The sequence below is a fragment of the Eleutherodactylus coqui genome, chromosome 8 (assembly GCF_035609145.1).
Source record: "Eleutherodactylus coqui strain aEleCoq1 chromosome 8, aEleCoq1.hap1, whole genome shotgun sequence".
NCBI classification, from domain to species: domain Eukaryota; kingdom Metazoa; phylum Chordata; class Amphibia; order Anura; family Eleutherodactylidae; genus Eleutherodactylus; species Eleutherodactylus coqui.
This window is the reverse complement of record NC_089844.1, coordinates 135,588,570-135,603,103: the sequence shown is the minus strand read 5'-3', so window position 1 is coordinate 135,603,103 and position 14,534 is coordinate 135,588,570. Positions and strand designations below refer to the sequence as shown.

At 47.9% G+C, this 14,534-nt stretch overlaps 1 protein-coding gene across 1 annotated transcript in view; it reads left to right on the top strand.

Moving 5' to 3' along the window:
- Window positions 1–12,619: 12,619 nt before the first annotated feature.
- The window catches only part of CREBBP (CREB binding protein), a 46,999-nt gene continuing 45,084 nt past the window's right edge, over window positions 12,620–14,534 (top strand). Inside the window, exon 1 of the mRNA XM_066576482.1 lies at window positions 12,620–13,540. Within this exon, the coding sequence (XP_066432579.1) occupies window positions 13,453–13,540 (88 nt within the window). The 5' untranslated portion in view covers window positions 12,620–13,452. The remainder of the gene's footprint in view (window positions 13,541–14,534) is intronic.

The following is a 14,534-nucleotide window of genomic DNA, read 5'->3' as shown; positions in this document are numbered from 1 at the left end:
GGATGAAAATCAGTCATGTGCAGCAGGTAATGGCCACAATCACATCTGTGATGGAAGCTCCATTTCAGCACAAAGTCCCAGATGAAATAGCTCAACGTGCTGCACTATTTCATCCAGGACGGCATACCAGAATCAGGATGGACCCCATTATGATCAATGAAGTCCATCTGGCATCATTTGCTTCTGGCATGTGCCAGTTCCGGCACTTTGTTGTTTGGCTCCTCTTATAGAGCCGAACAATGGAGATCATGCTGGAGGCCTCTCGCAGATGTGAACATGGCCTTAGTTTGGACGCTAAGTTGTATAGACATTATAAGGTCAGAACAGGTTATCAGCCTCAGAATTTAAAGGTTATTCCAGGCATTTTACTATTACAGTTGATCGGCAGGAATTCACTACCCGGGATCCCCACCGATCAGCTGATCTTCCGGCCTTCTGTCAGTGTAGCAGGGCCGAAAGTATAATGATGCCTTGCATTATACTTTTGGCACCTCATTGTGCTTAGACATGGAAGTGTAATGGAAGGCATCGCTCCTATCGATTTCAATGGGAGTGAAGCTATCTATTAAACCCCATTTACACTGACAGATGATCGCTCAAAAGTGGCTCAAACGACAGTTTGAGTGACAGTTTTGAGCGATCATCTTTGCATAGTCTATAGTAGCTAAGTAGCTACTTAAAAGCTTTACAGGAGGAGCTGGACACTGCCGCTATCGCTTGGCAAACAATACAGCTGTTTTGCATAAGCAAACAACTGTATTGTTCTCTGAGATTTCAGCCCGCGTCCCGCTGTGAACTACCAGTGGAACGCGAGCTGAAAGAATCTTATCAGAGCTGCCGACTGTGATCACAGCCTGCACCGCTGATAAGAGTTCCTTACTAAATTTTAAAAAAATAGAATTGAGCGAGGAACGACTCGTGCACGAAAACTTCACGATGTCCGTGCATTTAGACCCAACGATTCTCACTCAAAAGACGACTTTGAGTGAATTTTGAGCGAGAATCGTTGGGTCTAAATGGGCCTTAACACATCCATCCCTGACCCATGATGCAGATGCCTGGCCCTGGAGGATGAGTGATCGGCTGCCATCTTGAGCAGAGGACCCTCGCCAATCAACTACCGATGACCTATCCCGAGGTCATTAGTAATAAATGCCCAGAATACCAGGCGTTGTCATGATGACAACTGATCACCACTAATTCGGCTTCTCTATCCCCCAGCTGTTGTCATCGGGGAAAGCTGAGTTTGATTGACTATTTCCTTTTCCACATCTTCTGCATGTAGTATTACATGGCGAGCACATGAAACATATGGATAGGTCCCGCCCGGCAGAGCAAGTTCTGCTCTTTATGAATGGCTCTCTGCTGTGACTCATAGAATGGGACCCTAGCAATGACCTAAAAAAATGGCGCAAACCATAGTACAGGGTGACATCAAGTCCTGGCCTCCTGTGAGTGGAGCTAACCTGGTTCCACTGGTGTAATGATGAGCTGCTCCCTGTAGATCGCTGCCTCCTTAAGGATTTACAGGATTGGGTTTATTCACACAACGTCTCAGCAGCAGTCCCCATATTCTCGGTTGCTGCGGTAACAGAGTCTCGAGTCCCGTACATCACATTCCTTCATGTACTGTACATTTTCCTCTAAAGGGAATAACAACTCATGTCAGCACCAGAAAACACAATGAAATTAACTCGTACCCTTTTCCTTACGGGTAGCGAGAGGCTGAGACACAGAGGACACTTATAATGACCGGCAGTGTCAGCCCCACCTATAATAGTCTCCTAATACGGCATTAATCCTGGAAATTCATCAACATTTGTTTTAATGTATTTATTGTAGTTCAATTTAAAGGTGACAACACTGCCGCAGTTATCCCCCGCAGGGGGCTATAGGCACTTTAGATTAGTACAGAGGTTCCCAAATTAGCATAACCAAAAGAATCGTAGTGTAAACGAGAAAATTAATATATAACCTAACTTAAAGCCCATTTAGACACAACGATTATCACTCAAAATTCGCTCGAAAGCCATCTTTTGAGCGATAACCGTGTGTAACTGCACTGACATCGTGCAGTTTTCGTTAACGAGTCGCTGATCGTTGTCTTTCGGCGTGCTGGAAGAGGACGGTCAGCCTTATCAGGAATTAACAGCGGGATACAGCTGAGGCTATTGTTACAGTTGTATCCCGCTCCCTGATGACAGGCGGGGTATGAAGAACACAGCGGTCCAGCTGTGTTCTTCATCCCCCGCTCGGAGCACTTCGCTGTATAACAGCCGGACGCTCTGAGCAGAGAACAGCTGGATGCAGAAGACAAGCGGCCCTGCTTGTCTTATTATTATTATGGGCCTATAATAAACCAAGTAAGGGTCAGTAATCAGTCTCCATAAGATATGTTACAGTAAATGTGTAGGGTTCAGGTCCATTTCGTCTTTCTTATTATCCATATTCCCGAAGAACCCTTCGCTCAAACTTTCTTTCCTAAAGTCTCACATAATATTGAAGATTTGGGATGTTTTTGAAAGCGATCCAGGCGTCCCAGACTGTTGCCAATTGAGCGATTCTGCCTAAGTGAATGGCTATAATTTTTCATTTATAAGTATTTTGTTCATGCGGGTAATAAGTGGTCCAGAGGGCAGAACTGGTTTTCACCACTGTTGGGCTATTGAAGTGCATGTAGCCATCACAATATACTGCAGAAGCGAATGCCACGGGGTTTGTGTCCTAGTAGAAGGACAAAGGGATTCAGCCCCAGTCATGGAGGCTATGAGGTGAGAGACCCTTTTCCTGAAGGTCTGTGCTATTGGGCAGCTCCACCATGTGTGGTGATGTGTTCCTATTTCGTCACAACCCCGAAAAAAGAGGCTGGAGATTTCTGGGGAAATATTGTTAAAGGGGTTGTCCCGCGCCGAAAGGTTTTTTTTTTTTGCAGCGCAGGACAAACCCAAGGGATGTGTTGAAATTTTTTTTAAAAATTTTACTTACCCGAATTCCCTGTCTGCAACTTCTTCCTTCTTTTCCTCCAAGATGGCCACCGGGATCTTCACCCACGATGCACCACGGGTCTTCTCCCATGGTGCACCGTGGGCTCTGTGCGGTTCATTGCCGATTCCAGCTTCCTGATTGGCTGGAATCGGCACACGTGATGGGGCGGAGCTACGCGATGACACGAGAAGGGGGCGGAGCCAGAACGCCGCTCGTGCCCAGACCGACCAGAAGAGAGAAGACCCTTCTGCGCAAGTGCGTCTAATCGGGCGATTAGACGCTGAAATTAGACGGCACCATGGAGACGGGGATGCCAGCGCAGGGAAGGTGAGTATATAACTTCTGTATGGCTCATATTTAATGCACGATGTATATTACAAAGTGCATTAATATGGCCATACAGAAGTGTATAACCCCACTTGCTTTCGCGGGACAACCCCTTTAAGTCTCTCAGGTACGAGGTAGGCTTTATGCAGCACCTGAAGGCCTCCTTCCCACGAGCGTGACGGGCTCCGCAGCGTAATATTCCGCTGCGAAGCCCGTCACGGCGCCCCCCAGAGCCCCTATACTTACCTGCGGGAGATAGCGTGAAATCGCTTCCCCGCCCACCGCCGCGCGTCACCGCCCGTCACCGCCCACCGCCCTCGCGTCACCAGCCGTGTCACGTGCACGGCCGGCCGTGTCACGTGACGCGGCCGGACCGCGTCATTTGGCGTCATATGACGCTCGGCGGTGGGCGGGAAAGCGTTTTTTCACGCTATCTCCCGCTGGTTACAGCGGGAGATAGCGTGAATGGACGGCTTCCATTGACTGCAATGGAAGCCGTCAGTGCGTACAGCCCGTCCTCACCCGCAGAAAATAGAGCATGCTGCGGGTGAGGACGGGAGAAATCGCGGTGCGTAATTCCGCGGTGGAATTACGCATCGTGAGCATTGTGCTATTAGGTTCAATAGAACCTAATAGCTGCGGGCAACGCAGCGGATTTTCGCCGCGAATTACGCGGCGGAAATCCGTTCGTGGGAAGGAGGCCTTAGGGTTGTTTCAGTCAGGGAGACCTGACAGCTATTTTTGCTCCATGATTCGCAACGGTGGTGCCAACGATTTATCGTCAGAGTGGCCTGCAATTCTGTCTCCCATTGCTGCATGAATGGGAGTTTGGAATCTTGCAATGTTCCAATCAGGATATTATAAAAATGGGATAAGGTGTCTGGATGGGGCAGAATTTACATATTGCTTCCATGCAATTCATCTGTACCTTAGCTGAAGGGGGCATTATGGAGGACCAATAATGGAAACCCTGCATTTTCCTCAACCACCCATCCGGAGGAGGTTTACAGTATATTAGCTATTAAAAGAGGATATGGAGATCTGTTTACCATGGATTAGGAAATCATACAGGGAAGTGATTTTGTTTGCTTGCCATCATATAAACTCTTCGGCGTCTAAGCCAGGAGGGAATGCCGGGTTATTTAGCAACTGAGTGAGTAGGGAAGGGACCAATGGAGGGGTCAGTTTGAAACGCACCTGCCTCCATAACAAAATGGAGAAAAAGGTAATAGGCGTACTATTTCGAAGGTTAGGAGGGAGTGGGGCTTTAGTCCAGAGTAGGGTAGGCCAGTTGAGAGGAGAAATTTGAGTGGCTTCAATAGAGGTCCACAGGGGGGGCTTTATATCCTGCATAGATGAGGGGATCTGGGCCAGGCGAGCTGCTTTATATCATTTAAGGATGCAAGGAACATTTGTTTTTTAATGTATTTCCAGGTATTTGTTAAAAAAAATTGCTAACACATTTTGAGCTCTGCAAGCTCTTAATCAGTTTTGTGCCACTTGTTTGATCCCTACTAGAGATGAGCGAACGTGTTCTTAACGAACACTTACGCACCCAGACACCGGCTTATCCGAGGACTTCAGTGTCCGCGCGTAAGTATTCGGCCGGCGCCGGGCGGCGGGGGGAGGTGCGGCGGCGCGGGCGGCAGCAGCGGGGAACAGGGGGGAGCCCTCTCTCTCTCCCTCTCCCCCCCACTCCCCGCCGCACCCCCCCGCGCTGCCACGGCGACCCCCGAACTTTTTTCGCCCGAGCACGGAATTGCTCGCAAAGTTCGGTGCTCGGGCGAAAAGGGGCGGAGCCGAACACGTTCGCTCATCTCTAATCCCTACTGATCCTTCCTGAGGTGGAACCCTTAAGGGCTAACCACATCTTATGTTGCCTTGTTTTACTTAAAGAATTTGAAAGTGTGTCCTGGTCTAATTGCGGGTCTCCTGACCTGAACTCCGAGCACTATACACACATATGATGCTCAGAGTCCGGGTCGGGGAACCCACTTCTGAGATCTATATGCAACATAAGACAGTGTGGTTAGCCCCTTTGAGGAGCTAGTCCTTGAGTGTACTCAAGGGGGTTGACAGTATAAAATTGATAGACATAGAGACCGAAGATGTGAAGGAAGAAGCAGAGTGCAAGGAAGTGTCTGTGTACAGTAAACAGGTGTAAGAAAAAGTAAGTGAACCCTTTGGAATTACCCAGATTTCTGCTTTGATTATTATTAATAAAATGCAGTCCAATTGTTTCCCAAGTCACAATCATATACAAATATTATATAGATAATAACACACAAACAGTTCATGTCTTTTATAGCAATCCTTCACAGTGCAGGAGAAAAAGAAAGTGAACCCTAGAAAATAATAACCTGTTCCCTTTAACAGCAATGACTCCCATTTCCTGTAGGTGCAAATAAGAATTATATCATGTTGAGGAGGAATTTGGGACTATTCTTCCCTGCAAATATGTGTCAGTTCATTACTATTTCTGGGATGCCTTATGTGCACAGCTCTCTAAAAAACATGCCACAGCATTCCCATAGGCTTAAGATCAGGATTCTGACTTGGCCATTCAAAAATATAAATCTTCTTTTTTAACCATTCTTTAGTTGATTTGCTTGTCCATACATTATCCTGTAAAAGGTTCTGATCTACCTCAGAATTAATTGTTCCTTCATTGATTCCAAGGCATCCAGGCCCCGAGGAAGCCAAGTAACTCCAAACCATTATAATCCCTCTTCCTTGCTTCACAGTTGGGATGAGGCTTTGGTGTTGACATGCAGTGTTCTTCTTCCTCCAAACATAGCGTTGTGTATTTGTACTAAAAAGTTTCATTTTTGTCTCATCTGTCCATAGAACATTTTTTTTAGAAGCCTTCTAGAACTTCAACTGGTCTTGGGCAAACTTAAAATGGGTTAAAAATGTTTTTAGACAGCAGCAGCTTTCATGAACACCATTCTTATTCAAGGTGTCTCTAATAGTGGACACAAGAACAGAGGTTTTTGTAGGTAATTCCTGTTCACCATTGATACCTTCTCACATCTTTCAGGATTGGCCATTGTGCTCTTGGAATGACCATAGCAGGATGCCTACTCCTAGGGAGAATAGAACAGTCCTGAATTTTCTCCATTTGTAGATAATTTGTCTAACCGTAGACTGATCTACAACCAGGCCTTTAGCTCTTTACCCTCTTTTACAATTTGATGCGTCTCTATAAAACATTCTCTAAAAGTTGTTTGTATTGAGGCATGGTTAACACTAACCAGTTGTTCTTGAGATGAACAGATTTGTCAATAACCAAGCTTTGTCTACTATTATTTAGTGGACTAAGCCCCTGTGAGACCCACCCCTCTAATCTCATGTCCTTAAATAAAACACTTTTTGCCAATTGGCTGTTGGAACAATCATGAACACAAAAACTTATTGAGGCAAGTATATTTCACAGCCATCTTCTGTCTGTGGGCCCAATGTACCCATAGTATTGCACATGGACCCATAGCTATTCGCACATCCATTTTTAACATGGGCTACAGCATGCATTATTCTGGCTCAGTTCGCAGATGACACTAGCCCATGCAAAGTCAACAGATCTGTGAAATACAGAGAGTGAACAGATTGCGTATATGTGTTTTCCCTTTTCTTTTTCGTATGCTTTTTGCTGATGCAACAAGGACACGCTTGTCTGAATAGGCCGTACGTTTTTCTTCCTGCACCATGGATGATTAATTAATATGCTCAATAAAAGACATGAATTGTACCACTTTCTGTGTGTCATTAGTTAGATTGTGTTTGTCTATAATTGTGACTTAGATAACAATCAGACCACATTGTATTAGTAATCAGTACAGAAATCCAGGGAATTACAAAGGGCTCACTTAAGGCCCTTTTACACGCAACAAATATCGCTCAAAAGCCATCTTTTGAGCGATAATCGTTGTGTGTAAATGTGTGCCCATCGTGCACTTACCATGCACTTTTCATTCATTGCTGAGTTCTGCTCAACTTAAAATTTGTTGTCCCTGCTGGTAGAGGGTAGTGATTGACAGCTGCACTAACTGCTGTGATCTGAGCCTGTCTATTTAACCCCTCAAGCACCATAATCACTGCAGATTACGGTATAGGCAAAAAGGAGGAGCTCCCTTTGTCCCAGCCTTGTCAGCCCTGGCAAAGTGATTGCTGGGGCTGACTGGGTGATGGACAAAGCCCTATGCCCAACAAATACCCCAGGGCTGTCTAGTTAGAGTGTCTGTTAAACAATCAAAAACAATTATGATGCAAGACGAAAAAATACAAAAACGGCAAAATATTTTAAAATGAATCAAATGTATTTAATCAAAATTACAAAAACACAAAAAACATACATATTATACAATAAAATGATGTTCTCTGTTTATTTTAAAAGTGAATGCTGTGAAAAAAAACCTAAAATCTTTTTTTTTTCTTTTTCAATATGGAGAAATGTATTAAAAATGTTATGTCAATTAAATGCTGCCACATATTTACCGGGAAATGACCCCTTCCCCCCCAAAAAAGAAAAAATATGATTCGTCCTCATGAAAAACAAGGCCTCAAATAGCTACATAGCCTCAAAAATAAAAAGGGTATGGCTAATGGAATGCAAGGAGGGAAAAATTGTTTCGATCCTTATGAGCACAAATGGCAACATGCAGCATCTGAATAACTCCTCACCCCTTGGCATGCCCTACGGTTGTTTGTGCCATGAGCACTTATTCAGCTGAGGGATGAAATGCTGTGTTCAATGGGGCAATAATGGTATGTGATAGCGCCAATGATGGATAATGGACCAGATAAAACACTGGGTGAAAGCACCTTCCTCCTTTTAAAAACATGAAAACTGAAAAAAAAACTACAAGTGTATCATTTTAACAAACAGCAGTACAACACCACGAAGTATCCAAATAATACTGCCATACACTGCCCAAATAATATCCTCTTACAGCCCCCCAAAACTTAAAGTGCCCAGAACACCCCCATATATTGGTGAAGTAAGAATGCCGTACACTACCTAAATAATACTGTCTAAATCTGTTTACACATCGCAGATTTGACAATAGAATCCATGTCCGATCGGAGAACAATCCATGTCCAATGCAGGTGAATGAGGTTTCCACAACAGGATTCATAGCCAGCTGACTCTGACTCGGCCATTGTAAAACACAAGTCTTCTTTTTTAACCATTTTTTACTTGTGAGCTTTGGGTCATTGTCTTGTTGCATCACCCAATGTCTCTTCAGCCTGAGGTCATGGACAGCCATTCTTCTGTAAGATGTTCTGATCCACCTTAGAAGGTATTGTTCCCTCAGTGATCACAAGGTGTCCAGACTCGGAGGGAGCAAAATAGCCCCAAACCGTGATACTCCCTCCACCAGCTTCACAGTTTGGGTGCGGTTTTGTGTACAGTGTTTTCTTCTAAACATAGCCTTCTGAATTTGTGCTAAAAAGTTCCATTCATAGAAGCCTTTCCCAGAAGTTATGGAACATCCAGGTGGTATCAGGAAAACCAGAGACAGGTGGCAATTTGGGGGATTGACGGGGGGGGGGGGGGGGGGGGGGGGGGGGACAGCAGCAGCCTCCTTCATGCTGTCCTTACATGATCACCATTGTTGGTCAGTGTTTCTTTGACAGTGGATGCACGAACAAAGGTTTTTGTAGACTCTTCAGTGGGTCTTTGCTGTTCCCCTTAGGTTCTCCCTCACCTCCCTCAAGATTGACCATTCTGATCTTAACAGGACCCCCACTGCTAGGCAGAGTATGAGTCCTGAATTATGTCCATCTGTAGATAATTTGTCTAACCGTGGATTGATAGATTGATGTTCACCCAGGTCTATAGCTTTTGTAGTCTTTTCCAGCTTCATGCGTCCCTTTAACACGTCTTCAAAAAGTTGTGGGATGCTCCAGAATGTGTCATTATCATTCAGGCTCCACTGATAGCTGGAAAACGTAGCTAAAGACCTCCTTCAGCTCCAATTGGGTATTCGGGAGAAACAAAGATAGACCACCGCATTGACTCACCTTAGTCTTGAAGGCTAGTGGTCACTGAAGGATCATGGTGACTGGCACAATCCTTCATTCTGGGGATTAATGGGGATCACCACACCTAAGATTGTCTTCACGGCAAATTGCTGCACTTTTACGATTCGGTTTCTGGTTGTGCAGTTTAAACGGGTCAAACATGTTAAAAAAAATGAGTTTCACCTATAGGATAACCCTGAACATTATCGCTATGTGGGATCCCTGACTACATTTCTATGATGCTTATAGGATAGCATTTATGCACAAATTTTGGCAAATATTAGAACAAGCACAATTTTGCATTTGACTGCCAGTCATAGTGACTTCAGTGTGGTCAGAAATTATGGGTTTGGTCACCTTACCAAGATAGACTTTTATCAGCTATCCATAGGATAGGTGATAAAGGTCTGATCAGTGGGGGTCTCACCACCATGACCCCCACCGATCTGTGTCTCCCTCTTCTCACCTGCTGAGATGCTTCTCCCACCGGCAGTGACATTCGACTGAAACTTAATGAAGCAGCAATCCGCATGGGTGGGCCATCGCTTCATTCAGTCTTTTCCTTACTGTGGGGGTGCAGTGAGGGCAGGGGAAATGGGACTCCCAATGAGACCCCCACCTATCAGACTTTTATTACCTATCCTATGATAAAAGTCCCTTGGCACAACCCCTTTAAATAACTGTTCATTATCGCTGGCATTGGCCAATTGCACCCACCACTACATAACACTGATATGATACACACTGCTCAAAAAAAGGGAACACTTAAATCACACATGGGATCTCGATGATCTCCACCATCTTCGAACTCTTTCCATCTGTCACATGTGCTCCGTGTGAACCAGCTGTCATCTGTGAAGAGAACCAGGTGCCAATGGTGGACCTGTAAATGCCAACTGCATTGCATGGTGCTGGGCTGTGAGCACAGGTCCCACTACAGCTCATGCCACCCTCATAGGGTATGTGACATGTTGCGTTTTTTTGGTACGGATCCGCACTGAAATCCGCAGCATATTTTGCGTTGGGGATCCGCACCAAAAACTGTGCCCTCCACATTTGATATGGATTTTGACTTGTTTTTTGCCGCGGACTCGTAGATTTCCCTGCTACAATTGAAGGGATAAAGTCCGCTGCGAATTCGCAGAAAAGTCCATGACAAAATCTGCGCCAATTGTGCAAAATGTAGAGTTTTTGCTGCGGAATTTAGAGTGGATTTTGGTGGGGAATTTTTTCTGCGGAAATTGCGCAAAATTTTCGCAACACTTCAATGTACCCTCTGAGTTTGGTCAGAAACATCCAGGCCGGCAGCTGCTGGAGGTCTTTCTGCAGAGCTCTGGCAGTGCTCCTTTTCATCTGGTCCTGATGCTGGGTTGATGCACTTCTACGGTCCTGTCCAGCTCTCCTTGTGTAACAGTCTGTGTCCTGGTACCAGCTCCATGCTCTTGAGATTGTGTTGGGGACATAGCATACTTCTTGTGACGGCACTTATGGATGTGCCATCCTGGAGGACAGGACTACCGGTACAACCTCATTGGGCTGCAGGTACTCCTCATGTAACAGTCTGTGTCCTGGTACCGGCTCCATGCTCTTGAGATTGTGCTGGGGACATAGCATACTTCTTGTGATGGCACTTATGGATGTGCCATCCTGGAGGACAGGACTACCGGTACAACCTGATTGGGCTGCAGGTACTCCTCATGTAACAGTCTATGTCCTGGTACCGGCTCCATGCTCTTGAGATTGTGCTGCGGACATAGCATACTTCTTGTGACGGCACTTATGGATGTGCCATCCTGGAGGAGCAGGACTACCGGTACAACCTGATTGGTCTGCAGGTACTCCGCATCTACCAGTAGTGATGAGGACACCAGAATAACGCAGAGCTAGCGCAGAACAGGGGTTGTGCGAGTTGTAGGTTCCCGGTACAATCCGTTCCCCATGCAGTAACATACAGTGATATACTCACCACTCGCCGCTGTGTCCCGCGCCGCTGCTCCGCGTCTGACAGCAGGTTTAAGAGTCGCTCCAGCCTGTTTACGGGACACCACATGCGCCGCCGCCAACGGTAGAGCGCAGCAATCAATCGCTGAGTTCTGCCGTTAGCCGCTGTGTGTATGATGCCCAGTAAACTGGTCGGGACTGCAGGCTATATATATAAACGCGGGCATGGAGGACGGAGCAGCGGCGGCGCAGGACGCAGCGGAAGAGTATATCACTACTTGTTATGTGACTACATTTGGGAGGGGTTGTACGGAGGACCTACAGCTCGGACGGCCCCTTTAGGATGCATATTCACGGACGATTTGCCCGCACAACTTCTGCGCGTTGTGAGGTGCGCAGACATCGCACGGGAAAATAACCCGTGGTTTTTTAACGGTTGCGTTTCCATGTGTGATTTTTCTATCGCGGCGCTGTGAGAGAACAATTGTAGAGGGTCTTATATTTGGGGCAATTCTGGGGAAGATTCGTCCCAATGGGAGCAGCGAAAAAAATACTGCGAGTGTCACGTGAGCGCGGCGAATTTTGGCTCCCATATTGTGCAGCGTTACGTTTTTATCCACTTTATTTTTAGACAAAAATCGTGTATGTTTCACAGTTGAACAAACGTCATGGCGGACGCCCGCCGGCCAGGGGCGGTAGGGATCGTTTCCATCTCCATTTTGGGGGAGGGGTCATTGCTCCAGCGCACCTGTTGTCATTTTTGCCTTTGCAGGTGACATGGCATCTGCTTGCTATAAGTGGCCAGACTGCACTGACTGCCCCCTCATTGCCTTGTTTGGGGGTGATACTGTTCCCCCATTGCCCTGTGTGTGGGGGTGATATTGTCCCCCCATTGCCATGTCTGGAGGTGTTACTGCCCCCATTGCAATGTCTGGAGGTGATACTTTCCCCACATTGCCATGTCTGGGGGTGATACTGCTCCCCCATCATTGCCCTGGGCACAGCATCCTCCCTCACAGGTTCCCTGCGCTCTCACATCATCCACCTTTAGGGTGTAGACAACCAAATATACCCACTGTGGGCGTGTCCCACCACTCCCTGCAGGCGTGTCCGACCCCGCCCCTCCCCAGCAGGCTACGTGCGCTCCCCTCCAACCCAGCACTTCTCAGCTTCATTCTCCTCAGCTCTACGTGCCCCCCTCTCCTCGTCTCCCCCCTCCGTACGCGCTCTACGTCCTGCGTGGCCACGCCCCTACTCCCGCCGTCGTAGAAGAGAGGAGGAAAAAAAAAAAAAAAAAAAAAACTTTTTTTTTTTTTTTTTTTTTTAATTGAGGAATCAACAGCCGCCATCTTGTCGCGGCTCGGTCAGCGCCGGAGATCTCCGGGGCCCTGCGAGGAAAGCTGGGGAGGAGAGGCGGCCAGCCGGCACAGCGGGGCGCTCGGGAGGCGGCGGGGGGGCAGCTCCTTCTCCCCCCGGGGGTGGCGACTGTTTAGTTCCCTGATCGGCGCCCCATTTGGTGGCAGCAGCGGCGGCGGCTCCTTCATTGTTTTCCCTCCCCTCCCGGAGGAGGAGGAGGAGGAAGCAGCGGCCGCACGGTGCGTGGGCGGGCGGAGAGGACCGGCAGCGGAGGGGGAGGGAGCTGGAGCCGAGGCCTGACGCAACATCTCCGGGCGCCGCGCGGGCCTACCCCGGTCTGACACCCCAATAGGCAGCACTTTTGGGGGGCTGGAGCCCCCATATTTATCGCCCCTCTTTTGGCAGGTTTTGGATCGGTGATTCCTCGGGTCATCCGCCCGGCGCACCGAGGGGTCCCCACCGACAGGATTTTGGGGGGCGGGGATTTTTTCGGGGAGGATTTCGCTTTTTTCGGGGTCCCCCTCCAGGCGCTCGGCTGCAGTGCGCCGGTGTGAGCGGCAGGGGGCGCTGTGAGCTGAGAGTAGAGCGCAGCTCCGGTGCTCGGAGGGATTAGTGCAGTGATTTGGGGTGTCTGGGGCTCTCGCGGACGGGTGTATCGGGGGGCTGCAGCTGGTGTCGGGGCCCCCCGGGATGCAGGACTCGGGGGGCTGCTGGTAGTAGTAGGTAGGGCCGGCGCCCCCTCCTCCCCCCCGGCCGCTGCTCCTCCTCCGGGGAGGGAGTCTCGTCTGTCGTCGGTGACCGATCACAAGAGGGGAGAAGATGGCCGAGAACCTGCTGGAGGGGCCGCCCAACCGGAAGAGACCCAAACTCAGCTCCCCGGGCTTCTCCGCCAGCGCCGACAGCACAGGTACGGGAGGCCGCGGCGGCAGCGCTCTGCAGGCCGGGAGGGAGGAGGAGGGGACCGGCAGATACACCGGGGGATACACTGCACGGGGAGGAGGAGGCCGGGGACCGGGGGGTATATACCGCACGAGGCTGATGGATATATACTGCAGAGGGCTGACAGGACATGGTGGGGGATATATGTATACTACACGGGGAGGGAGGAGGAGGCCGGGGACCAGCAGATACACGGGAGGGCTGGGGGATATATGTACCGTACTGCACGGGCACACTGGGGGATATATACCACACGGGGCTGATGGATATATAGTGCACTGGGGGGTATATATATGCACTACACTGGTCAATACATGTAAGTTATATAGGGCTGACTGATATTTAGCTACATATTACATGGGGCTAACATTTATTATATACTAGTAGGTGCTGGCAGTAGTGTATACATTACATGGGACTGACTGGAACATGCACATGATGAATGGATCTATTACATGGGGCTAATATTTTATATAGCAGTATATACATTACATGGGACTGCCTCAGGTGCATACACACGTTACATGGGGCTCACTGATTATATATGCACACACTTACATGGGGCTAACACATTTATTATAGGTACTGACTAGCATATACATTACATGGGGCTGACTGTCATGTAAGCAAGATATATGGGGTTGACTGAGATATAGATACGTGCACAGGGCTGACTGGGGGATATGTACATGGGGTTTACTGTAATGTAGGTAAGTTACGTGGGACTGACTGAGATATATGCGCACACGGTACATGGGGCTAACTTGCACATCATTTATTATACAGTAATTGGTACTGACAGTAGCATTTATATTGCATGGGGCTGACTGCGATTATTTGTTAACACTTACACGGGGCTAACACATTATAGGTACTGACTAGCATATACATTACATGGGGCTGACTGTAATATATGTAAGTTCTATAGGGCTGACTGATATATAGACACGTATTACATGGTG